This window comes from Cydia pomonella, chromosome 16 (genome assembly GCF_033807575.1).
Source record: "Cydia pomonella isolate Wapato2018A chromosome 16, ilCydPomo1, whole genome shotgun sequence".
Classification (NCBI taxonomy): Eukaryota; Metazoa; Arthropoda; class Insecta; order Lepidoptera; family Tortricidae; genus Cydia; species Cydia pomonella.
In genome coordinates, this window is record NC_084718.1 from 10,105,377 (window position 1) to 10,132,913 (window position 27,537).

The 27,537-nt window shown below is 36.2% G+C and overlaps 1 protein-coding gene and 1 long non-coding RNA gene across 3 annotated transcripts in view; one reads left to right on the plus strand and one right to left on the minus strand.

The window, feature by feature from the left end:
- The window catches only part of LOC133526145 (uncharacterized), a 146,939-nt gene that overhangs the window by 51,336 nt on the left and 68,066 nt on the right, over nucleotides 1–27,537 (minus strand). The window lies entirely within an intron of this gene.
- The window catches only part of LOC133526133 (cytochrome b5 reductase 4), a 137,114-nt gene that overhangs the window by 37,898 nt on the left and 71,679 nt on the right, over nucleotides 1–27,537 (plus strand). The window contains exon 2 of one of the 2 annotated variants that reach the window (XM_061862608.1): nucleotides 3,644–4,007. In XM_061862608.1, the coding sequence (XP_061718592.1) occupies nucleotides 3,650–4,007 (358 nt within the window). In that variant the 5' untranslated portion in view covers nucleotides 3,644–3,649. Of the gene's footprint in view, nucleotides 1–3,643; nucleotides 4,008–11,827; nucleotides 13,118–27,537 lie in introns of those variants that run through there. The other variant, XM_061862610.1, reaches the window with a different exon arrangement.

Sequence of the window (27,537 nt, forward strand, 5' to 3'; positions counted from 1 at the left end):
GTACAATAGCATGCATTTACGTTATTCAAAATCATGATATATCAAACTATTATATGTATATGGAAAGTAAGTATTAAAAAATGTAGCGCACCCATCATTTATCTCGTAAAAAGGTTCAGTTTGGATCTTTCGTATAGATCTAGACTGCAAAGGGGCACTAAGCGGCTTACAAAGAAAGACTCTTAGGTCCGTCTTTCGAAGTAAATGTGTATGAATATGTGCATAGGTATAAAGCGTCTTTTCCAGTATCCTTGTGAAGTTTTGCTAATCCCTGTATGTATTTTCGCTTTCAAAGCAGTTTTAACAGTTTGATTTTCATAGGATGTATATTTGAGTAGAAAGCTTCTGTGATCCGCCTACGGTTTTTTTTCTTGTAATATACGAGTAGCACCTCTTCGTTAGTACCCATGCTTAAAAACTTTATAGATAAACTGGTGAATCTCGTCTTTTCCTCTCGGCTATACCTATTGCCGCTTTCCGGGAAAGTACCGAACGTGAAAAACAATTTACTTTTTCACTTTTATCTTCTTTTATTACTTAGCTACGTTATTTATTATTTGTTATATTTTGTATATTCGTTAATCCGTTAATGAACTCTGAGTCTGAGTATACGCAGGTACTTACTTACCTACAACAAACGCATCTAAAAGTTATAAAAACGTTTTACTATTATAAAAACGTGTTAAATGAAACGCTGTACAAGTTTTAATATTTATTATTAATTTCAAACTTTATTGCATTGTGTTCGCATTCGCACACTTTATCATCACCTCGTTCATAAGTTTAAAATTTAACAAGCTGATAGTACCGCAATATATAACAATGAGAGTAAACTAGTTTAAGATTATTCATTATTTATTAATGCCAGTCACCTGGGCTAGCGGTGCCCACATATTGTGCACCAATTGGTATGAAAGTTAATAATCTCGACAAAATGAAAACAAATAACCTTCTTCAAAGGCCACGCACGCCACGCAAATTAACTCTAATAGATTAGACAATCGTTTCATTTCAGCACTCCCGACACAATCAACATAATTTGAATAGATTAAACTCGTCAACTATTTAATCATGGTTTTTATTTTATTTCGTAAAGGTAAAAAGTAGTAAAAACCTTACGTCAATATCGGAGGAAATTTAAAAGCTTCTCGCAATATATCTGTATGCCTACTGAGCATTCACTATTACTTGTTAGGAGATGGAATACTCTTTATAGATTTTCCTCGTAAGTAATACGAGTATGTAGCCATTGTGCAGCTATCGAATTAAAAAAACATTTTGCCTTGAGCTCACGTAGTAGTTACGGATCTCGAGGGCAAGTTTTACTCCCTGTGCTGAGTTAATATTAGCTTAGTGACTAGTGCTTACATATTGCATAGTGTTTGTCAAACTGCTCATGCAAGTCGATTTATTTGTTAAACGAAAGGATCTCCTAATACTCGATATAAATCTATTAACACTCACTGAATATTTCAGTCAAAATATAACAAAAACTGTCTTAGCCAAAGCAACATAAATAGGCTCACATGGATTATGGAGTCATGAGCTTGTTTAAGTAAACATATTTTTTACTGCTGGCAATCTAAAGTCGAGTAATATGAACAAGTCGAGTTCTCTAATTCTTCAATGCACTGTGAAATTATATTTGATGCGATTGCCTGTTTAGTAAAAACGTGCCATACGAGATACGACTAAATAAAGTAAGTTATAGAAGTGTGTAAACCGCAACTTGCCATTTTGTAACACGAATTTGAGCAAATGAGCATTCAATGTGAAGTTCTTAAACCTAGCGCTAGGAGTGGGCTCGCGTTCAAACAGTATATACCGTTACCCGTGTCGTACCGTTACCCTTCGGGGGAAAAACGATTCTATTTTACTAACTTGATCTTAGAAATCGGACAGGCTTATACCTATGTAATCATGTTAATCGTGACACCAAAATATTCATCAAAGAATTGAAAGAACCATGAAAGAACATTCTGCAACGAGGGGGGAAGTCAAATTTGGCAAACGAGTTCTCTAGATGCAATAAAGCAATATTCTTACCATCGGAGAATATACAATGTTTTCATCACACTTGCGAAGAAAAAACTAAATTTTAAGCGAAATATTTCTTAAATACGGTCACATTTCAAACATTCGTCCGTCATATTGTCATTCTTTGATAGGTTAGGCATCGAACGCACAGACACGGACAGACCTATCCGGCATTCAGCCACGATTCAAAATTCTGTATTTTAATATTTTCAACGGCTATTAAATTAATCAAATGAAATTTCATTATTTATTCAAATATTTTTTTACATATACAACAATAAGAAATTATAAACGCCAGTATTTTAAAAGTAAAACTCATTTATACCTACTTGTTTCGTATGAATTAGTGACACAAATTAAAAAACCGGCCAAGAGAGCATGTCGGGCCACGCTCAGTGTAGGGTTCCGTAGTTACTCTTCCGTCACAATAAGCTAAACTGGAGCTTAAAGTATAGTAAATTGTTAACCAAGGGATGAAACGGTACCTTTCACCCGAGTTAAACAAATAGGCAAATTTGCATAATCAGTACCTAATTAAAGTAAGTCTTTTTACTATGAAGGGAAAACGTTTTTGCGATAACTCAAAAACAGCTAAACTGATCATGTCCGCTATAGTTTTCATTTAATGTCTTTCTTAAGCTCTACTTCCACGATTTTTTTCATATTTTTTGGACCTATGGTTTAAAAGTTAGAGGGGGGGGGGACACATTTTTTTTTCTTCCGGAGCGATTATCTCCGAATATATTCACTTTATCAAAAAAAAAAATTCTTGAAACCCCCTATTAGTTTTGAAAGACCTTTCCAACGATACCCCACACTCTAGGGTTGAAGCGAAAAAAAAATTTCACCCCCACTTTACGTGTAAGGGAGGTACCCTAAAAAAAATTAAATTTTTAGATTTTACCACTAACGACCACGGAGCAAAGCCTCGGACAGACAGACAGACAGACAGACAGACAGACAGACAGACGGACATGGCGAAACTATAAGGGTTTCTAGTTGACTACGGAACCCTAAAAAAGGTTTAACCCCTCTCGCGGGAACAATACATGCCTTTGTCCTGTAGTATACCTGCATGAAATAAGATCTTTTTCGGGCAAGTGTGATGAAAAGGTGATTTACTTATTATTTCGTTACTAAAACAATCAACCATATGCATGGTGAACATGGCGAACTGCAGTGAAAAGGTTATTAATAAATTTAAAGTACATATATTATATATTATGTATGTACTAGCCGTAAATTACTAGAAGGTGCGTAGGTTTGATCTCTTGAGTCATACTGAATATTTAATGCCAGTTTGTGGGAATCCCTTAGGAATAAGGTTTGAAAACAGCAGCCCCAGTTACAAACTCTTATTTAAGTATTTCTTCTCGAGTAAATGTAATTTAATTTATGGCTTTGCGAAAATAGAAAATGTTTTCGTGATAAACTAACCGAAGTAATAATATTTTATTAGGTCTATGGTTTTTGCTACGACAAATACAGAATAAATATATGTTTGTTTGTAAGCCATGCACGAGTAAGGTATGGCAATCATTCTTTATTTCGTGCAGATCCCATAAATTTGTCCCCATAAAACTGAATGGCGCTATTTTCTTTATAGAGCATCATGGCCGACTCGCCGCCCGAAGACAACACGCCAACAAGAAATGGCTCGCTTAAAATATCCTTACCCACAGTCCTCTGCACTCCTGAATCCTCGGAAAATACTGATATCCTTTGTAAAACCAAAACCTTTATTTCTTCGGAGTCCAAATTGTCTTTACCATCTAACCTAGGCACACCCACGTCACCTTTGCGGTTGTCTTCCCCGTTGTCATTGCCTACATCTCCTACTCCATATATGAAGATCACGCAGCCACAACCAGAGAAGACTGTTGCTGCTAGCCAGATGAATTCTCCGCCGACGACGATAGTTCAGCAGACTGGACCGAAGCAACCTCTTGTCAATACCGGGTCGGCTACAGGTATGTCTGTTATTCGCTGTCAATATTTTAAATTTGCTTTGATTTGCAGTAAGTAACTATTCTATTCCTACTATTCTATATTGTATTCGAAAGTACAAAATCACACGTTTGTTATAGAACTTGTGACTGAAAAATGATATTTGCTTTGTATGCTTCTTTTACTTCGCAATGTGTCGAGCAAAACTATGAACGCATTTTACACGTAACATAACTAGTATGAAAATAGCCCAACATTATTATCTTATTACTTCTTCATTTTCCAAAGGTTTTTTGAATAAAAAAGAAATCATAATAAGAATTTTGAAATGTCGTCAAATATGATTAGGTACAACAAAATAAATTAAGCGAAGCTTGTATTTTATATTACGTAATAAGTAAGGTTCTGGTAAATCACAATCAGTCTGTCAAGATAATTGTAACATTTTTGGTAATATTTAATATGACATTGTGTTATTCTATTCATATGAATTTTCATTACGGTACAAAGGTAGGTTAAAAGGCTAAGTTCATTGACTGAACATAACCAAAATAAACTCATCCCCATCTAAACGTTGTCCCGGCATTTTGCTTCGGCTCCACCGCCGGCTCTTGAGGAGCCTTAGGTCCGCTCGGCAACCGGCAACTTAATCCCAAGAACAGACACAAGCACCAAATTTAACTGAATAAGATATACATAAATGGGTTCGGGGAACACACAGCTTTCGAAACCCTTTTGACCCTTTTGTATTTGCACTGACATTTACATGCGAAGGGTAGGTACTATAATAATATTTTTTGTAAATAAAATACTATTAATATATTAATGAATTTTAAATCGAGAGTGAATGGATATCTTTTCGGTAAACATGCTCCATCCTAGACTGCATCAGCACTTACCATCAGGTGAGGTTGTGGTCAAATACTTACCTTATTCCAAAAAATGTTAACACCCTTAATAGTCACCAAAAATGAATAAGTATCTTAATCAAATTTCGATCACCAAAAAAGGCACTCGTGAGCCACGAGCACTTAAAATAGGTAGATATTGCACTTCTTTGATCTTCCTTTCTAAGTTCATACGTAAGCAGTGCTATTTAATTCATCAGAGTGTACAAGGCAAGAAAAACAACTCTTTGAGATATCGATAGTCTCGTTTGTAAAGAATACATTTTTATATTAAATAATATGATATTCAGATCTTATCATAATGTGACAAATATGACAATTCAACAAATACGATAAAACAAATTACCTAGCACCTGCCTACTTTACAACTTAGTGTACAGTCTAAATTAATTTTTAACAAGCAGAAACGTCTGCGAAATAAATTTAAAAGTGGAAAAAATACTGCCTTGGGTAAGACTACAGTAGAGGCCGTGAGTTCAAGTCTCACCCAGTCTCAAGTAATATTTCCACTTAATTAAACAATTTTTTTTTTCTTTATTTAGTGTACACTCTGTTATCAGTATATACTTACCGTTTTATCTTATCTCAATAACCGAAAGAACAAAGAGGCGAAAACTTTTTGCGCTAGAGCGAATATCTTCAAGGTTTTAAAACCTCATTTGTTCTATAGTACCTGAAAAGATAAGAAGAAAGGTGCTGTGGAAGCTGCTAGCTCTTTCATCATCCTCCATACTATCGACACCCACTTTTCTACATTGAACCGTTTTGACAAGAACCCTTGTAAACCAGTACCCTTTGGAAGATTATACTTCGCTTCATTATAAATCGAAGTTTTATTTAAGTCGTCGAGATCCTGACCTGCACGGCGGCTACATATACAGCTAGCAGCAGCAGCAGGTTCATTTGCTAAAGTTCTGTGATCCGCCATACTAAATTTTCTTCAAAATTCAAAAGCCTCTTTTGTCGGGCTGTTTAATTAACCGGTTAAAAATTTAGGTATCATGCGCCATCGTATCAACCCTCTTAGTCCATAATTATTCATCACATTAATTCATTTTTTCTCTAAATTTTCAGCCGTATTTTTATTATATTTCCTTGCAGTTTTACCCCTCCTCCCCCCTTATGCGGAAGGCAGACTTTTAGTTCTACTATTAAAAGGTGATTTTTTGTAAATTTTAATTTTTTATACAGGGTGAAATCAAACTTTGATTTTTTTGAAAAAATGTTTTAAAAATTATACGTAATCTGCAAAAGTTTTTGTTTTACTGCACTTTCCGGTAGTTTGATATAGTCCTTTAATACTTTTTAAATGTTTGGGAAACTGATTTATAACAGACTACAACATTTCGTTGCACCTTTGTTTTTTATGTAAATACAGTAGGAGAGCATACTTCTCTAACGAACAGGACCAATAAAAAATATTTTCACCACCTGGTAAAGGCCCTGTTGACTGTTCAAAAACTGATGAGAAAGTTGCATTTTATCCACATGTGTGGCAAAGTAATCAAATGCACATCTTGAGTTGTTTTGTATGTTGTCTGGTAGAATTGACTTTTAAATGATGGTTATGAATTATGAGGTGTTACGTTTTAAGAAATATAATGGGCACATGACAGTGGACCCATTATATATTATTATATTCAAATATTCTTTATATAATTTGATAAACCTGTGATTAATATATACAAACTATAAACGAACATATATTTATAAAGTACTATAAATGTATAAACAAAAAAAAATCACGAATGTGATATATTTTGGCGGTCACTGTAAGTACCTAGTGCAATTTTTGCCCTTTACCAATCGTTTTGGAACAATGCCAACCGCTGGGTCAGAGCCACTCAATTTTGTTATCTCTAGCACTTTACTTAATGTACCTCTATCGGAGTTGTGACCGAGTTCTTAATATTTAAAGTTTTAATTGTGGCGCTATTGGAATTAAAATCTGTTACTATCCCTACCACTTAAAACTTCAGATACGCAATCCGATTTGTTTTTATTATACATACAGACCTTGGATAAAATAGTACATTCTGTATTAAGGGCGGTAGGAAACTAGAATTTACGAAGTGTTGATTTTAAGCCCGAAGCCGAAAGCGAGTTTTAATTAACACGAGTTCGTTATTCTTGTACCGCCCGTGGCACACACAATGTTTTTCATCACACTTGAAACAATTCTTAAATACGGTGACATTTCAAACATTCGTTCATATTGTAATTTTTGACAGGTTAGGCCTATACACTTATTTTACTCTTTCTCTTGTCTCACCGACCTATACCTATACCTGAATGCCAGTTTAGCCACAATTGAAAATGTATCTTTTTTTAAATCTGCTATCGAATTAAACAAATTAAATATTTATAACAATACGCAAAAAACATTATAAACGTCAGAATTTCAAAAAAGTAAAACTCATTTATACCTCCTTGAAAAACACATTATGCCCAATAGGTATATTATTAATTGATTTATTTTATACCTTAATGACGACCCGTTCTTGGTGAATTTATTACTTAACTGATGCCATACAATTGTTAATTAAAAACTTTAGTAGTTTGAATGAATTATTAATTGTCACATATTTTTCCTATTTTTATATAAAGTAAAACAAACAGACGATCACAATATAAATTCCTAAGAATTTACCACGCGTATTTTTAAATGAAATTGTATATTTTGAGATCATATCATATAGCCATGGGCATCTCTTTCTCCCGTGGGCATAATATAGCTCATTCCATCTCAATATGCTGGCAAACAATAACACCGTTTACGAGCAAGTGTGATGAAAAGCAAATTATTCATTTCCAAATCGTAGACTGCATCGGCACTTACCATCAGGTGAGATTGTGGTCAAATGATTGCCAATAAAAAAAAATTAAGGGGCCATATACGTATTACGTAGTTTAAAATGCTAATTTCGAGATATTCGCGGAATATTCGACGTTGAATATTAATTCCGAATTGCGACTCTGTCTATAGGTAACATTTAAACATTAAAGCCTATCTCGCAGACTCCAATATTTAATATATTCATACCTCAGGCTAGATCTAGGTCTGACATAGCATTTTCAGCATCGATAAGCATTTATTGGAATTTCTCGCGATCATCCATGAGATGGGAAATATGTGAATATTAAAAGATGCTTCGTACAACGCCTGCATATTAAATATTTCTTTAAGGGTCCCCAGCAAGCTCGGTTCTCCATACAAACGTTGTTACGCTATCATTTTAAAACGACTAGCTAGATTGCTCTGAAACTTTGTACTTACATTAGGATAAGTTCATAGTTAAAAAAATACAGATAGATAGATAGATAGAATACTCTTTATTGGCACACCTCATTAAAAAGATACAAGAAAATAAACAATTGATTAAATGTAGAGGCAGACAACAGGCGTAATAGAGGCAGAATACAGCAAATTAAAGTTTTTCATACAACACTTGTTTTTGGTCTATTTAAACTGGAATTCTTCTTCTTCCTCGCGTTGTCCCGGCATTTTGCCACGGCTCATGGGAGCCTGGGGTCCGCTTGACAACTAATCCCAAGATTTGGCGTAGGCACTAGTTTTTACGAAAGCGACTGCCATCTGACCTTCCAACCCAGAGGGTAAACTAGGCCTTGTTAGGATTAGTCCGGTTTCCTCACGATGTTTTCCTTCACCGAAAAGCGAGTGGTAAATATCAAATGATATTTCGTACATAAGTTCTGAAAACTCATTGGTACGAGCCGGGGTTTGAACCCGCGACCTCCGGATTGCAAGTCGCACGCTCTTACCGCTAGGCCACCAGCGCTTAAACATTAAACTTATTTAAACTGGAATTATTCGTATATAATATTACAGGACTAGATATACCTCATGTCATTATATGTGCAAAGTTTAATTACAATACAACCCAACAAGTTATTTTAAAATGAGAACGAAACTCCGGCTCCGTTTGTATGGGAAGGTGAAATTTGGCCGAGCTTGCCGGGAACTCTTTAAGCCTTTGCTATTCATCTTAGGGAAAAAAGGGCATATACAAAAATAAAATATATGTAAACACAGCTATAAATGGATACCCACTTTTTGAATGGAATTCATTCATATGATGGGTAGTTGGGTATGCACTTGTGCAGCTCTCTGTAGAGTCAGCTAAGTTATTGTTGGTGGATTGTGCATGTAAAGTTTTTATATGCTGTGGTAATTTATTTGCTAGCTATTCTAAAGTTAAGGTGAAAATAAGTAGGTTAATTTAGCCTATATACGTCCCACTACTGGGCCTCCTCTCATACGCGGTAGGCCTTGGGCTAAGGTCTCCACGCTAGCCCAATGCGGATTGGGGACTTCTTATACACCTTTAGGTGTATGTTTATAGTTAAATTAGCTAGCTAATATAGCTCGGTACTTCCATTTCTTTAAATCTATTGTTATTTCTATTTTACTTATTTTTTAAAATGTATTAACACTTTAACGGTCATACGAGAATCAGAAATTACGGTAAATTGAACCCTATCATTTTGAAATGGAGTTTAAAATCATTGTTATAGGATGGTCATTTTTGCCATTCAAAATCGAAGTTTGCCCGTTTAAAGGGTTGCTTTGTTTAAAATAGCAAACAAACTTTAGCACCTTCAGGTAGGTAGCTATTTTCTTACCCCGACCTAATACCATCTGAAGTGAATAAAATAGGAGCTGCATCCACTCGAGCTGCACTTCAGTTTATACAAAGGCCCCGACACGTTGTCATAAAACATTGCATAGCTCCCCCGATTATCTAGTCAACTAAAGGTGTCTTTCCAGCGCTGAGGCCGAGAAAAACAGGTACTTTTTTATTAATTACGAATAGATATAAATTAACAGTTACCTTTGACCAACTAATCCTGAAATGAACTCTACATATCTTTGTCTAATCTAAATAATTATGGTCCAGCATCTCCTTTGTTTTTGTTTACTGAAGAACTATATGCTATATATTAGTTATACTATATTTGTGCAAATACGGTAAAGTGTAGGCGCCATAAGTAGTCACAATCCTCCTGTACCCCTTCTCTATACCTGTTATGGTGGCTTTCATTATTATAATCTCAAGGTTCGTTCCGAATAGGTCAGCATACTAGAGTTAGACCAAGACAAGTCTGCAACGATTTTGACAGCACACGCAGTGCAAGTGTTATTTATACGTCACAATTTCATTTATTTATTTATTGAATCAAGTTATCATGACATTACAGCTTACGCCAAAGCGTTACGTAGATTCATAACTTAAAAACTACTTATTTATTAATTAAAAACTAACTTACATCTACGAATATCTGTCTTGCATCCTTTCAAGCATTCCCTTCCACTCAGATATTAGCCTTCCTATCCTCCATATATCTATCTTGCATCCTATTCATAGAAGTTTGACGTTTAAAATAACACTTGCGCTGCGTGTGCTATGAAAATCGTTGCAAACGTATCTTGTTCTAACTTTATTTAGTTTGTTCACCTGTATGTATAATTTATCCGGACGTTATTGGAGAGCATCCTACGCACGCGCCATATTTTTCATCAAATAATAAAATATTTATAGAATGCTTGGCACTAAAAATAGCCCAGCTAAACAAAGACAAATTGTGTCGGTAAGAACAAAAAATATGTAATATGTATTGTTTATTTTGCATAGCTTCCTTTCATCTTTTTTACCATCTTTAAATAGGCAGGTCTTACATAAATGATTTAGGTCAAATTAAATCTGGAAAGGCATTTTAGTCATTCTTGGAAGCTTGACCACAATTCCACATTGCTATTTCAAGACTAATAACATGCCACTATTATCCATAGAAATCTCGTATCTCAGTACTGAAAAGTTAATGCAACAGCTTTTTAATACATATGTTCTTGTTGCTATCCAAGTTTTTCTACATTAAATAAATAAATAAATTATTAAATATTATATTACATTCTTACACAAATTGACCCACACTGTCCCACAGTAAGCTCAATAAGGCTTGTGTTGAGGGTACTAAGACAACGATATATATAATATATAAATATTTAATAAATACTTAAATACATAGAAAACACCCATGACTCAGGAATAAATATCCGTGTTCATCACACGATTAAATGCCCTTACCAGGATTTGAACCCGGGACTACCGGTTTCATAGACAGGTCAGACCCACTAGGCCAAACCGGTCGTCAATATGGCTTAATTTATTTTCTATAACATGACTTCGAAGCGTATTCTGACTGTAAAAGATGACGAATTGAGATTATGAATTTGATCCGTGTATATTATGGATATGATCTGTCAGTGTCAAAAGTGACGTTTCTGGTTCAAAAAATGACATTAACAGATCATATCCATAAAAATCCAAATAAATTGCATTAAGTACATGTAATTACAATCAGAATACGCCTCTTGGAAGACATCCCTTAATTAAAAGGGAACGTTTGGAATTGTACATTAAACGTCAAAGTTACTTATGTTTACATTGTTTGTCTCATTACAAAGCAGTAAGGAGCAAAAGTGTAAACATGTCTTTGAGGTCGACTGTAGGGGCATACATACCAATTTGGTTCAGTAAGGAGACGGGACGGACTGTAAAGTTTACAGTGTAAACCAGCGCTGTGCGATCAATTTGTAATGAAATGGCTGACGCAGCATATGCTGAGCCTGTTCTTTTTGTCACGCATGCCAATTGTTATAGTAGATTACTATAGAGGCCGGGAAACAAAGGGTTGCAAGCTAAGTAGACATAGAACCCCGTTTCTCGCTTAGATTTGCATAGTGCTTTTCTTATTGCAATGAAAAAAAAATGTAGTCAATTTGTTTCAGTCTTAGGTTTACACAAATTATGAATCTACTACTATTTGATGGTTGAATGCCGAGACGTTGTCACAATTTGACGTTTAAAAACAAAAGAAGGTTGCTTTAAATGCCTAGGTGTCGCACCAGTTACGTAGTATTTCCGGACCTAATTTGAAGTAAGTCATGTTAACATTTCATTGGAAGTTTGATAAAATGTTATTTTTAATATATTTTGTAATCTCTCTTTTTTAAATTACAAATGCCATGCCATGCATAGTTATGTTGGTCCCACTCTATTATTATTGTCTGCTTAATAATTTACAGGTGACATAGGCGGTTAGACAAAAGTCGCAATGTCACTGGCAATCACTTAAGTGAATGTCACTCCTGAGATATTTCGAAATTGGCGAAGTCAAGGGATATCTTAGGACTTTATTGTTTGAGTATCCTTCATTCAAGTGAAAATTTCGGTTATCCATAATGCCTATTGACGTTCCATCTGTTTAAATTATCATAATGTAAATCTTTTCGCATCTGTCATTCTTCATAATGCAGAAATAGAATAGGATAATAAATAGTTCTATATTATTTTCATTTCTCACTCTCTGAAAGTGGGTCATTGTTATTCTATGAAGTGTGCAGATAGTGATGCGTTTCTGCACTTGAGCATTTTATGTTCCAAATACGTTTTATTATTTTAATTTTTACGATAAGTAATTAAATTTTGGTCTTAAATGGATTTGTGTCCAATAAGAAAAATCACAGTTGTAATATAAATTAACATCTTAAAGTAGACAACTACATTACCCCCTTTTTCCTTTAATTAACAATTCCTACCGATGTTTTGTCGCGCTAAGACAAATACAAATAGAAGACCAAAAAAATAAACAAATTGCCATGACGGGATATAAATTGTTTAGCATTTGTCCCATAAAGAAAGAAAATAACAAGACAGCATAAAGATACATGACATTGAAAATAGAAAACCCTCATCATTTAACCGCAGTTCAGCGCAGAGCGCCGCGGCGGGCGGGCGCGTGCCAGGCTGCGACTGTGCGACAAACGCGATGCCGACAATCGCACAAGTTCTCCCGACCTGAACGCAAACTGACGGCTCTCGAGATTTTATATTCATGTGACACCCTCTACTCGGCTTTAGGGCACAATTCATACGGCTGCAACATTTAACTGCAGAGAATAAAAGTTTTTACGCCAATGCCGCTGGGAAATTTTCTCGTTCCTTTTTTTGTAACTTCCATGACGAAAAACATTTCGAAAATGTTTACTACGTAGTGGTGATAAATAGTTTTAATGTCGTGTTTTTTTAACATAAGACGCAATGAACAGTGTCAGTTAAGTGAGGATTCCGAAATGCCTTGCTGCGGGTGCTGGTGGAATGGCCGGCAGAGGCACCGGCCCCCTGACCCTCCTGATACCTCAGGTGACTTCCTCGATAATTTTTATGCCAACCACGTCCTACAGCTCCCCCTACGTTTTCGTGGAAAGGAAGTACACGGCCAACTTTGCGAAGCGAACCTAACCAACTTCATTCATAAAGTTAAATAGGGGTCCCAACTGCCTAATACGTTATGAATACCTAACGCTACTCCGATATTCCACGCGACTTGACTTATTGACATTAGTCTTAATCTAAGCAAAATTCATTCAAAGGCAAGCTTTCGTTAATTAATTAAACTTGTTACCCGAGTAAAATTGCTTTTCCAGTACAATCAACAAAAAACGCTTTCTCGGCGTCTAAATAAATTGCTAATTCTGTTTTTGCCCCCCGATGGTGTAGGGACGGATTTCATCGGCTTGGCTACAAGTAAGTAACTTTCATGATTAAGTAAGGATAATGGCGTAATGTTATTAGCGAAGTCATTTTGTCGGGGATATGGGTGAATTAAAATTACCCGGGACATTGTCCACGAAATGAAAAGGTATTTTCATATTTTCGTCAAAGGTCATTCGACTCACATTGCATACAATATATTTAATGAAGGAAATAAGATGTTTTTGTCTCATTTAACATAATGCTCATTCCTAAATGAAAATCTACCTAAAGAAAACCGTACCCCTCGCTTTTTTATGTGCCTATACTTCTTCCACTCAGAATTAAAAACTCTTTCAATGGAGAGATGAAAAAGGTTTCCTAAATTTACATATTTTTATCCTATTTCATATACAAAAAATATAAAAATAAATTGAATATAAGCACGGTTTTTATTTTAGAAAGGTTCTTGAATCACCAACCCTTTTTCATCGAAGCAATCGTATACCTACTTTAAATTCTTAATTTAATTTATACCTACCAACCTAACAACTCAGCGAACATTGGACCGAATGAACCCACACTTGTAAGTATGTGTGTGTAAATAAGAGTAACAGGTCAATTCGAATTTAGTTATTCGATCTGTTTCTGATATGATACTGATCTGTCAGTGTCTAAAGTGGCATTTCTTGAACCAATCAATCTCAATCTGTCAATTTCTTTTGACATTGACAGATCGGTATCATATTGGAATCAGATCGAATAACTAAAACTGGAATTGGCCTATAAGTATTTCGACAAATATACTTATTTCAGTACAAGTGCGCGTTTGAACTAAATCGTACACATATTAGATTCACTTTGCCAAATGTGATGTCATTACATTACCTAATAGGCAGGTACCAAACAATGTCGCAGACCCGAATTTGGAAACAGAATGGGAAACATACGCATACAATTTGTTCCTTGGAAGACGTTGCTTGATAAAACATCCTCGTATGCATTTTAATAACGCTATTGTGTGTTAATGAGTTTCTGATGATGAATAGACTGGAAGATATTATATTTGATTGGTGTCGGTCAGATACTCGGAAACTAAATCGGGTTTGAGTGCGGTTTTAATTGCTTTGATAATATGAAACACGCTACTACGTTATAGTTGTTTCCATGTTGTTTAAAGGTACAAATTGGAACCCGGCGACGTGTAGCGATCACAGACGACAACTGCAAACTTCGCGTCACGTCACCGCTTCAAGTCGCTGTTTTAGTTTCGAACCCGACCGCATACTACGTACTTTGCTCTGACGTCAGCGGCACTACAGAGGGCCTACCGCGAATCACGTTCGACGTGTTGCCTCCCTGTCATACTTACGTATGAATCTACAAGTGCGACAGAGAGGCAACACGTCGAACGTGGTTTGCGGTAGGCCCTCAGGCCGCATAGCCAACGTTACAATCGTTAACGATCCGTAGCGTATCGTAGTCATCTCTTTCTATCACTCTTCTTTATTAGCGAGACTGTGACAGTTGCGTTTCGTTCGCCACGGAGAGTGAACGATAGGCACTTTGGTACGCGGGCTGATCTGTGGTCGGGCTCGGCGACGTGTCGCTGGCTTCGTGTCACTGATTTCGAAAGTTATAAGATTTAAAGACATGAGAACGTATTTAGGAAATACATATTTATATCTATTTTCGTAGCCGCAACATAACAAAAATAAGATACAAATTATATTAGATTTAACTGAATATACATATGTACTTTATTACACGTTCAACTCTTATTTCACGTTCAACTTGTGCCTTCAGTAGTTACTTCTTTACTAGGCCAATGCTCTTCGAGCATAACAGTCGTAAAGGCCATTGGAAAACTGATTCAATTGTACATATTTTCATATTTTCGCGAACGGGATTCCAAATTTAAACTTTTTTGCAATAGCTAACGGCTGTTATGTGCGGTGTAGCAGAGTAGAATTCCGGTTCACTGTCCCTCTAGCCCGGATTTGACGCATTTTGATGTGAAATGTATCATTAAGTATTATCTCCAAAACTACTGTTCCGATTATGTTATGTGAATTGTTTTTTTTAAATGACTTCAAAAATTAGGTTGTTAATTCGTCGGGAACCTTTTTTTATTAACTATAGTAGGCACATGACATAGAAATATCTTTTTTTAGTTAATTACAATGGTAATTATTATTTCTGCTCTTAAAGAGTGGAAACTACTTAATTAGTTCTCAAGTTAAATTATCCGTATTTCTCACAACCATACTTAGAGAAAGCGATACTTAATTAATTTTCCTACTAACCTTTACCCTGCCTTTACCTAATTACATAGGTATGTACAAAATGATTACCATATTGGCAAAAGCTACGATGGCGTACGGCCACGTTTGAATTGCAAACCTGCTCCGAGTGCATACATAATGTATTTACTCCGAAATTAGATTGTTACATATAAAACCGACCGATCTGGCCTAGTGGGTAGTGACCCTGCCTATGAAGCCGATGCTCCCGGGTTCAAATCCTGGTAAGGGAATATATTCGTGTGATGAGCATGGATATTTGTTCCTGAGTCATGGGTGTATTCTATGTATTTAAGTATTTATAAATATTTATATATTATATATATATTGTTGTCTAAGTACCCTCAACCCAAGCTTTATTGAGCTTACTGTGGGACTTAGTCAATTTGTATAATAATGTCCTATAATATTTATTTATTTATTTAAAACCTACTCATGTTTCCCTTAACTTGTTCATTTTATGTTTTCTTTTTGTTTGTGTTGCCGTAATACCCCAGTCTAAAATGAAATCCTACGAGACAGTCTATAATTCTAAAATCAATTTAAGACTGCTTGTACCCACTTTATACTCTAAGCTTCTTCTTACAAATTATAATACGTGTATGCCATACATGTAATAAAAACATCGAAGTATCTACTCTACTTACAAGGTCTGCTCTGGGTGCGTAGCCAACATGCCAATCGTTTACGTTCCGTAACGAACGAAAACGCAACTGTCACTGTCGCACTGTGATAAATAGAGATGACTACGCTACAGGGCATGTTGGCTATACCTATACCCAGATATGTATGAACTGGGAGCACAATGGGAGACACCGCTGCCGCAAAAACGTTAAACACGGATGCAGTTTTGGTTCTTTTTATAAATAAAACAATGTTTCTTTTAAGTAAACTAAGCTTTTAAGGCACTTTCCCTCCATGGCCCATTATTTAACAAATTATAAAAAATATTTTTAATAAAGTGACCCCGAAATAAAAACTCCAAATATCCCAAAAAACAGAAATAATTGGCATTATAAGCACCTGCTAAGGATATTAGGGTTTACCTTTTACTTCCAGAGAAAATCTTTTGATTCCCATACATTTTTTCGAAAAGAAATTAGAATAAATTATTTTCCCGAGCAAATTCACTTAATGTTAACAAAACCAGCCATATACAAAGAGTTTTTTTATTACAACTTTAGACCTATAAAATAAAAAAGAACTTTTTCCTCGAATTATTATAATATTATTATAGGAGTTTTCTGATCATCTCCCTCAAGTCTATAAATCTGTTTTAAACATAACTTGCTATTTAGTTTTCCTTGAATTATTTGCCCAGAATAGGTAATTAAATAAAGCTACCGGCCGGACGCATTCACGTAAACATGAAACTTGAAGTATCTTTCATGACACCTTTACAAGTAGAAGAGGCATATTAAAATTAAGTATATGTAATTTTTAAGATCACAATCAGATTTGATACTGATTTGATACTCGCCGTTATTAGTGTCAACATCAATTTTAAAAAGTAGGTAGAAGCGAAATAGATATACGTTGTCAACGTACCAAAAGTGTTTGCTACTCTCTAATATTTTAATATCTCTAGTAATTGTGACTATACAGTACCCCTAGTGTAAATAAATTCGATTTCCAAACGTGACGTACGCGTTTGCGTTTAGTCTCATTTTGTATTGGATTTCGAAAGAGCGCGCCAAGCGGGACGTTTTTGAACCTCAAAATCCTATACAAAATGAGACTTAACGCAAACGCGTTCGTCACGTTATGATGTTGATCAAAGTTACACTAGGGGTACTGTTCTTGTTTAAAATCTTCCACAGACTTCCACACTCCTATTGTTGTACATATTAGTAATCTGTACCCCTAGTGTAAATATTTTCGACAGCGAAACGTGACGTACGCGTTTGCGTTAAGTGTCATTTTGTATGAGATTTTTGACTTTCCAAAACGTCCCGCTTGGCGCGCTGTTCAAAAACCCATACAAAATGAGACTTAACGCAAACGCGTACGTCACGTTTCGCTATAGACTAAATTTACACTAGGGGTACTGCTTTACGGGAAACGGTCGATGAGATAGTTCAGTTCAGAGCCGTACAAAAGTATGTTATTGGGCCGACGCCTGGCAGTTTTCAGGTCCAAAAGGTTATTGGGACCTCAAAACTCCCGGAAGACAGTAGCGGGTCATCTACTTCACCGTGACGTCATCAAAATGTCTTCCGCCTCATTGTGAAATGTGCATAAGCGCCCAAACTATGCGTCGCACATACACGTGTCGGGTCTCGGGTATCCAATTGAAACATTAAGTTCATGTACACACTGTGTCCCTAAATATATACTAGTTAAGGTGACAGTCCATTTCCAACTGCAGCTGCACTACCGTTGCGACATTACTGGTGCGACATTACTGCAGCGGCCGACTGCTGCTGCTTGCGGCGTGCAGTCGCGGCAGCGTTCGTCAGTTGACTGTCAATGTCAATGAGTTATGAATAATGTCACTGTCAGACGTATAAATAAAATTACTAATTTACTTATTTGTATATTTTACGAGAAGAAGTAAGTGACGCATGTAGCATTATACATTGTATACGAAAATGAAGAACAGATTTGCCTTTCTACAAGAATCACAGTCAGTCCAAGGCAGTTACGCAATATTATTAAAAACCAGATATTGAATTGTGATCGTTTGTATGCCGATTAAATAAATAGCAATTTAACTTAAAATTGAAGAAATACAACCAAATTACTCGAATGAAATTAATGCAGAGGAGCAAATATTTCTTAACTTAAGGTAAGTTAACATTTTGAAATTATCTTCGCCATCCTCTTGACTAAATGCGTGACCACCGCGCACACAGCAACCCGACGAGAGCGGGACTCATGTTGCTCGTGATGGATACGGTGTACGCTGGTTTGCAAAGAGATTCGTGGGTTTCGGAGATGGCAATGCGACACGTAAGAATAAATTCTCCAATGTAGACGTTCAGTGTTAGTAAAATATTACACATTTATCTTTCCGAGTTTTCATATTAAGCCAATTTTACTTTCTTTAGGTACCTAACAGTGAAAAATAAATGAATAAATTGCTTTGTAAGAGCTATAATTGCGCAATTTACACTTAATATTGTCCAGTGTCCTATTTCAAACTGAAGCACAAATTTAAATCTTATAATGGCTCTTGTGTTGCAGGTGTCCATGGGCGACGGCACTCGTGGTCGGGGCAGATACAGTGTATGACTAGACCTTATAAAACTTGACGGGCGAGACAAGAAATCCTTTATGAAGAAAGCTATTTACGTCAGCCAAGGGGCTGATAGAAAGAATTTTGAATAAATTTATTGGAATAATACATATTTTCCTCGTGTTGAAGTGATGAAAAAATTTCGTGTTGCACTCAATAGCAAAGTTTATTTAACTCTCATTCCTTGAATCCCTGCAACTGTCAATACAATTTTACTTTTAAAACCGTTGTCACTTCTCTCGTGGTTCAATTTTGTAATCTTTCTTATGATTGAGTATCCATATGCTACCATGTGTTAAACAACAACTTTGCCATTTATAATACATGGTAATACAACTTACTGATTGCTTCTTTTAGCTCAGGAATGGCTTTGCTATGACAAAGTGAGAAAGTGTCACCATAAACGAGTTAAACGATATTATACACCGTGGGCTGGTAAAACTTGATAATTTTTAAATTTGTATGCTTAATCGCATTTAGAGACCAAAATATCATACAAAGTTTTCTGAAATCGGTCTTCTTTTAGAGAAAACGCCTTTTTGGCTGGGGCGCTGTCTCTATGTGACTTGGTTTAGTTAGACATACCTTATGACAAACATTACTGAACTAAAAAGAACACTCGCAATTTTGATCTATAGATGAATTAAGAAAACTTTACTTCTTCGTTGTGGTGTTTTTTTTTTCGCCAAGATGTAAAAAGAAATAACGTGTTGTGTGCAGAAAATTTCTTTTTTATCGGCTAAAAGAGAAAAAGAACATGTTTTTGCCGAATTTGACTAAACATTTTTTTGCTCCTCAGGAATGCGTGCTTCTAATCTGCCAGGTTTTACCAACCCACGATGTATATAATATGATATTACGACACTTTCACATTTTATCACGCCAAATTCACTGTGCCACGGTATGGTCAGCGAGCATTCAGTAATTAATCCTGTTAAATGCGAGAATCACTTAAACTTTTTTTCGGTCGGTGGCAAACAAGTATACGCGCCGCCTGGTATAGCACGCCTCCAACTCCAAAAGAGATACATGCGCGTTGCCGACCCTTTAAAAGCCTGTACACTTCTTTTTTGAAGAACCCATACTGTAGACCCTCATAAAAACCTCGGCAGGGAGCAAACTACAGTCGGAGCGCCCGGGGGAGGAAATTCCTCAAAAGCCGCACAATGCGCGACCATTGTGGCCAATAAAAAAAATTGATCTGCTATGGTTTCGTAGTATCCTAACACAAATACAGAAGATACAGAGTAAGCTATTTCATTCGAAACATTTTCTACTTTAATTCCGAAATCTATGGATAAGTCAGAGAGAAAGAGGAGAGAGAGGAAATTGCATACGACCACCCCGTTCAGTCTTAGAATCATCAAAGAAATATTATATTGTCACATTTGTATGCTGTGTGTACATGATTGTATGATGAATAACAGTTATTATACCTACATCGATCTTTTTCTAACATATAAGTGCGTCCTGTAATTTAGTAGTACATAGTAGTAGTAAAACTCTTAATTGTACAAAAATGAAAACAAAACAGGAAAAAAACACTCATCATTAGTACAAATGCGAACTAGTTTTCCAGTTTTTTCACTATCAGTCACGTAAATAATTTATATATACATACATACATAGCTCCTATCTACTTATTGCCTACCATGAAAATCTTAATTTGAAAATCGTATATTTGCCTCTCTATCGCTCTTGCCCTTTCGAGCTTATAGCTGTCCTCGGAAAAGTACGAAAAAATGAAAGCACAGTTTATTTAATGAATTGATCAGGAAACATTAAAAAAAAAAAACAATAAGAGCCACGCCAGGATACAGAGGGCCTACCGCGAAACACAGAAACTATCGGGGTTGTTTATTCGCGGGTGTAATAAACTCCTTAGAATGTAGTGGTTATATCCTCTTTGCTTAGAGCTACTAATATCTGTGACCAAAGACATTTCTGTACAGTTAAAAGATTTGACGTGCGGCACGCAGCTGCAGTTGCGCTCCAAACACTAAAAATCGCCATGCTACGTGCAGTCGGTCTTGTCATCATTTTACTATGGAATTTGACAATAACACCGACGCATTCAGGCCGCTGCAGTACTGTCGGAGCAGTAGTGCAGCTGCGGTCGGAAATACGTTAAAATTACCATATTACGTGCAGTCGGTATTGTCATTGATTTTACTATGGAAATTGACAATAACACCAACGCGTTCAAGCCGCTGCAGTAATGTCGGAGCAGTAGTGCAGCTGCGCTCAGAAATGGACTGTCACCTTTATTGTTATGAGAAGCGATTGAAATCAAGAAACACCTCAAAAATGTTAATAGGGAAGATGGTTTTAAGTTTTAACATATCGCCTTCTCGGGGACCAGTGATCCTGAAGTTAAGCCAAGGGATCTATTTTCGGATGTATGCGCGGTGGATGTAGTGAGTGTTGCGTGTCAGACTATAGACAATAATTAACATTGTGTGGTGGGTGGTTTGAAATTGTGATGTCTACCTCAAACTTTTTCATAGACTTTCCGTCGAGTAGTTACACAAATCTTTATTTTGACATTTTTCTGGGATAAATTATCAGTTACCATCGCGAGCGCGGACTTCTGGCCGAAGGGTGTGGTATTTCGGCGGTTCCGTGGGAACCTGCCTAATCCAACACCGCAACAGAAAACTGTGTCGCCGACATGATTTATAGCTTATAAGATTTTTTAAATATATGTATATTATAAGTTATAAGGTAATGTATCTATAGGCCTTAGTTGTCTGAAAATTAATGATAGATTTGATTTTAATTCGTTATCCGCGAACCCGACCAGTGAAACCTGCGTCGAAGCGTCGGAAATAAAGGTAACGAAATAAATTCGCGATAAACCCGGTTCTCAATATGAGTGAGATAATATTAGCAAAATGACCTGAATCTGGGAGCTCTCAAAGCGGGATGCACTACAGGTGATCTCAAATCAAATTGAGACATGTATACCTAGCCCGAATGCGGCTGCTGTTGTTCCCCTGGGCCCCTGGGATAGGGTTGCACCTTTTTCTACAGTTTTTTTTTTTTTTTTTTTCAAAATATTGAATAAATATAGTATTTACTGGGAAAATGGAAAAAAATAGGACACCGATTTGAGACGAATTGCGGCGTTTAAAAATCCTAGTCGCATACGATGCCGATGCTATGTCGGTGACATTTGTAGTCCACTTTCTTTAGTGATGAAAATATAAAAAATTTCATACTTTATTGTTTTTGTATAATATATAGTACAATTGACTTACATATAGTACGATACGATGCGATATATATATAGTATAAGTGGCAACCCTACCTTGGGATGAGTTGACTTTTACTATTGTCTCTATCTATTGACTTATCTCTAGTGAGTTCATTGTTTATTTGAATTGGCTGTAGATCTAAGTTGGTATGTAGGTTGAACTCGACAGGCGGGCGATAAGAGTATAACATATTAAGTAATAAAAATCTACTTTTATTACTCCAAAATGGATGTTTTATGCGACTATGTTGATAATAAAAAATGAGCTAAGCTTATGTGTTGAGCTAAAGTATAAGTGCGGGTGGAACCCGCTAGGATACCATACCAATGAAAATGGGATTATATTTCTATAAAATCTAAACATCATTCATACGGCGCACGCGCATCTGTCAATTGTTTTCCTCTACATGCGTGATTGAAACGCTACGGGCGCTACGGCGTAGCCCTTTGTGCTCATAACTCAAAAATTTTAATATAAAGAAATCTCCATGTACCAAAAATTGTCATCAAAAAACCTTATATAGGTGGCGCTACAATACCTAGAATACTTGAACAAAGAAATCAAATCATAGACAGCGCACTTCACTCCGTCAATAACGCCTAGGTTCTTAGGTACTCCAGCGCTACTCTGGAGAGATTTGGTACTATTATTTATAGCTGACAGCTGGACACTTTTGCAATAGTTCTACCATAAGAGATGTCACTCTTAATTCCACACTCCATACTTTAATATGTGCCTACGTCAATGCGTTTTGTAACTTTTCATTGTTTTCAAATTTCGCTAATAGGTGTCGACAGGAGAGTTGAAGTGAGTGATATTTACACATGAGTGAGTATTAATTGCAAATAGGTAGAGTATGTAATTTATGTGCACGATATTTTAGCTAAATTCTGAAAAACGTTCTAATAAATTTTGCAATTAGCTCTTAAACTTGCTATCGGTAAAAAAACCCGCTGTCATTACATGACATGGTGTTGTGATACTTGACCGCAAGAATAATGATACTTGTGTTTAACGTTATATCAAGCTCTAAAAATATGTGTAGATGCATAACCCTATTGAAACGAGTATGCGCTATTCAGATAATCAAACGGCAGCCTTGATACTGGTGACTACGCTACCCAGAGCTGCATTCGAACTTAACAACCTTGCCGTTATCATTTTGACATCTGTCAGTGCATCTCACTCGTGCTATACATTAAAGCGCGACCGAGATACGATGTGAGAATTGTAGGAATCAGATAATAAGGATGAAGTTGTAATGTTCGAATGCGACTCTTGCTCCTCGACGATTGCTCGTTAGCTTTGCTTCCGCCGGCTTGAGATGTTTACTAACGCTCCCGGCGACTCTTTTTAAGAATATGCTGCAAGGAAATGCCTGCCTTTATAAATTACTGGAAATATGTATAACCATAGAGATATAATCTTAGATCGTTCACTCTATACATTGATAAAAATCAATTTATGATAAGTTTTAAGCGCGGTTTGCGAAAACTGATATACAAGTAAGGAAACTGATATAATAGGTGGTGAGCACTCTTTATTTCTTTATGGTATAACATAGAACGGGCACAGAAGTAATTTCAAAAAAGTTTTTTTAGATTTTTGCCGTTCATTGCTTTCTACGTTTATACGTATATAGCATTAAACATGGGATTGGGAGGGTTAAAAATAAAACATTCGAGGGGATACTCGAATGTTTTATTTTTGAAGTCAGTTAAAAAGGTATTTGCCAGCATTTTATTTGGCAATAATAGCAAACACATTTTTTTTTTTTTTTTAATTATTAAATATTATTTTCCGCATTATCGAAAGGAATAAATGGCTGATGGTATCTTTATTTAACACTAAAGATATTTTTAAAAATAGATAGGTAATGTGAAAAAATCCATTTGAAGTCAGATATAGGCCGGATAAATTAAACCCCAGTAATTAATCTAGTAAGCCCACGGGGCTATAAATACAGCGATAACACGGCTCGTATTCAGGGTTGTTTAAATCTCTATTACACGTTATAATTGCTATTCATTCATAATCCCATCTATATTAATCAGGCTAAGTACTTTTCATTGTAATTTTATTAAAGTTCCGTACTTCCTGTTGCTCCCGTGAAACTCATTAATCACACTCCCATATAAAGTTTCCCACCTCTTTCATGACTTTGCGAGATGATTTCCAAATTAAAAAGTACCATCCTATTTGTTACTTTAATTTACAAAATACGACGTGTAGGTATACCTGTTTTTAGCCGTTTCGTGTAAATACGTAACCAACATCCAAACTCTCACATAAATATTGGAAGAATTACATTCCACTTTTTTGGATGGATTACTTTTCTGTAGGTTTTCATTTGACTGGAAAACTAATTGAAAATACCTAATGCGTATTTACCCTATTTATTCCGGTCAAAAGTAGCTTTTCTAATATTTTCATATTAGAAAAGCTACTTTTGACCGGACGAAACTGGGTCATGTAGAACGAAAACATAAACAAACGTAGGCGGGGCGCCAAGTTTCCTGGAGCCAATATAACGACCCATAGTTAAATGCCATCCCTCAAGACCTCTCTAAGGCAACCCTATTCATAAATAATTATGTTACTGTTACAGTATATAAAACTGCACACCTGAATCAATCATATTTGAAATACTTTAAACCTCGGTGGCTTAGCCACGCAGTTGAAAAGGTATACCATCATGAAAGACCTTGGCAACGCACGTTCGAGAGCATTCACAGAGTGATTTTAAATGAACAAAAGGAGCTCTAACAAACGCCTCTTTTTATTATACTTATTAATAAGTGTTATAAGCTTGGAGGTACCTGTATCAAAAAAGCGGCCAAGTGCGAGTCGGACTCGCTCATGAAGGGTTCCGTACCATTTATGACGTATTAAAAAAAACTACTTACTAGATCTCGTTCAAACCAATTTTCGGTAGAAGTTTGCATGATAATGTACATCATATCATCATTTTACCACTTTGGAAGTGTCACTCGCGCAAACTATTCAGTATCATTTTTGAAGACCTATCCCATAGATACCCCACACGTGGAAACCCCCAAAATGTATTGTTTTTTTTCTGTTTCTGTGTGAAAATCTTAATGCTGTTCACAGAATACATCTACTTACCAAGTTTCACCAGTATAGTTCTTATAGTTTCGGAAGAAAGTGGCTGTGACATACGGACGGACAGACAGACAGATATGACGAATCCATTTCCGTTCCGTTTTTTTCCATTTGGCTACGGAACCCTAAAAAGCAGCGCAACTGAATTGATCAGACTTACGGTCTCTATATCAGTTTTTCGGTGAAGGAAAACATAGTGAGGAAAATTAGAAAGTGTATCTATTTACGCGATATCCCCAATTTGCTTGGACCAGCGTTGATAACTGAATCCCTTTCGTTCATGAAACTCGATGCCTGTACCTGCCCAGCAATAAATGTATACGACGGCGGCGAGGTTTATAAACCTAAGCTTTGTATTGGAGTGCTCACTCTTTAGAAATCAGCCGTCTGTGTTTTATCTCTACACACTTCCTTTATGCGTATTCCTCTGTGCGTATTTAGTTGTATAGAGCGTGTTTTGTATTGTATATGTATTTATTTTTACCTTAACAAATGTGTCGCTTAGGCGGTAAATTACAGCGTTTGCGTACACCTGTTAATCTTACTTGTAACACAAAACAGTTGTTCCATCCTTCCACGAGACTGACTGATTTACTTAATTACACACCCATTAGGCATCCCCGGGGATTGAGAACGGCGCCCCCACCGCGTGTGTCAAGTTGAAAGCATAAGGGAATCCACTGTCCTGAAATGCTGAGTAATTATAATCTATTATAGCTCGTATCTATTTAAACTATTTGATCCTTATCGACCTGATCAGATCTATAATTAATGGAAACGCCGAGCAATTTTAAATAATATTAACTTCTGCTTAAGACTTTGGCCGCTTAAAAATAGTCCCCTCTGCATCCTCCTCGCCTGTACCACTTAATTGTTCATTTCCATCACACCCCGTTCAGAGGATGAATACAAGGATGAACGTTGGGATAAAAGGGATCTTATATATACAATATATGTTATAGCTGTTACTGCCAAGTTTCAAGCTAATTACGCGTAAACCAAAATCGATTGTGTAACAAAAAGTTTCACGAGGCCGTTTAGTAATACGAGGCAGCCAATCACTGTTCCGGCTGATGAATGGACATTATTTTTCTCGATAAACGCGCGGAAATTCAATACAAAACCAAATATTTTATCCTAAATTTTCAATGTATTGCGTAATGTGCGTTGCACGGTTATTGCTGGACTACAACATTTGCATACATCTTTGAAACAGGGATGTTGCGAATATTTGCATCCGCAACCGCGGAACTTCCGCATTATTTCAAATCTGCATAAAATCGATGCGGAGCTTAATGCGGATGCAGATGCAGATGTGGAACAGGTCGGTACAGGAACATTTTAGCTGCGTCGTAAGTGCTAGGTATTTTCGTCATTAGCCAATAGGAATTTCGTTACGTTTTTGTGATTCATCGATAGAGCACTTTAGCCTATGACGGACAGCGACAAAAAGTGACGAGTTGGTTTTATTTGAACTTTAGTATAGTAATGTGATTGTAGGGCGAAGAGTGTACGAGTAAGGTATATGAGTAGTGTTGTTAAATTATAAATAGAAGTTGCAGATTGCGGATATTCAGTTTTGTTGTGTGTGCTTTGTTACGAGTGAATAAAACCAATGGCAGCGCCGCACCTCACCGCAGGCAATGTTTTTTCATATTATCGGAAGGAACTTTCCTTTCATTAAAAAAATAACCAACATTCATCTATGCACCCGGATCAGTTCAACTTGTTAACGGTGAAGTAGCAGTACAAGTACCAGGAAAAAGAGACATCTCAGGTTTTATTTTATTTTGATATATTTATTTTTAATTGGATAGTGTAGAACTAGAATAGTTCAGTAAATAGTTAGTTTACCTATAACGAAAACGGCTAGATCCAGAAAAGGCCAAGTTACTCTTTATTAAATATAACGCACATTCTTGTACAAATACTAAAACGTAATATTTGACGTTTTATGTACCCAAATTGACATCCGCATCCGCGAACGTGAGCCTTTAAATATCCGCATCCGCGGATATCAGTAACTGAGTCATTCGGCATCCACAACATCCCTGCTTTGAAACCTATTTTATAGTACATATGGTGGTACTTTTCCGCACTAGTGCGTAAATTAGCACATTATGTAACTATGTCGAACATTTGAAGGGTCATATGTACTGTAAAACGTTG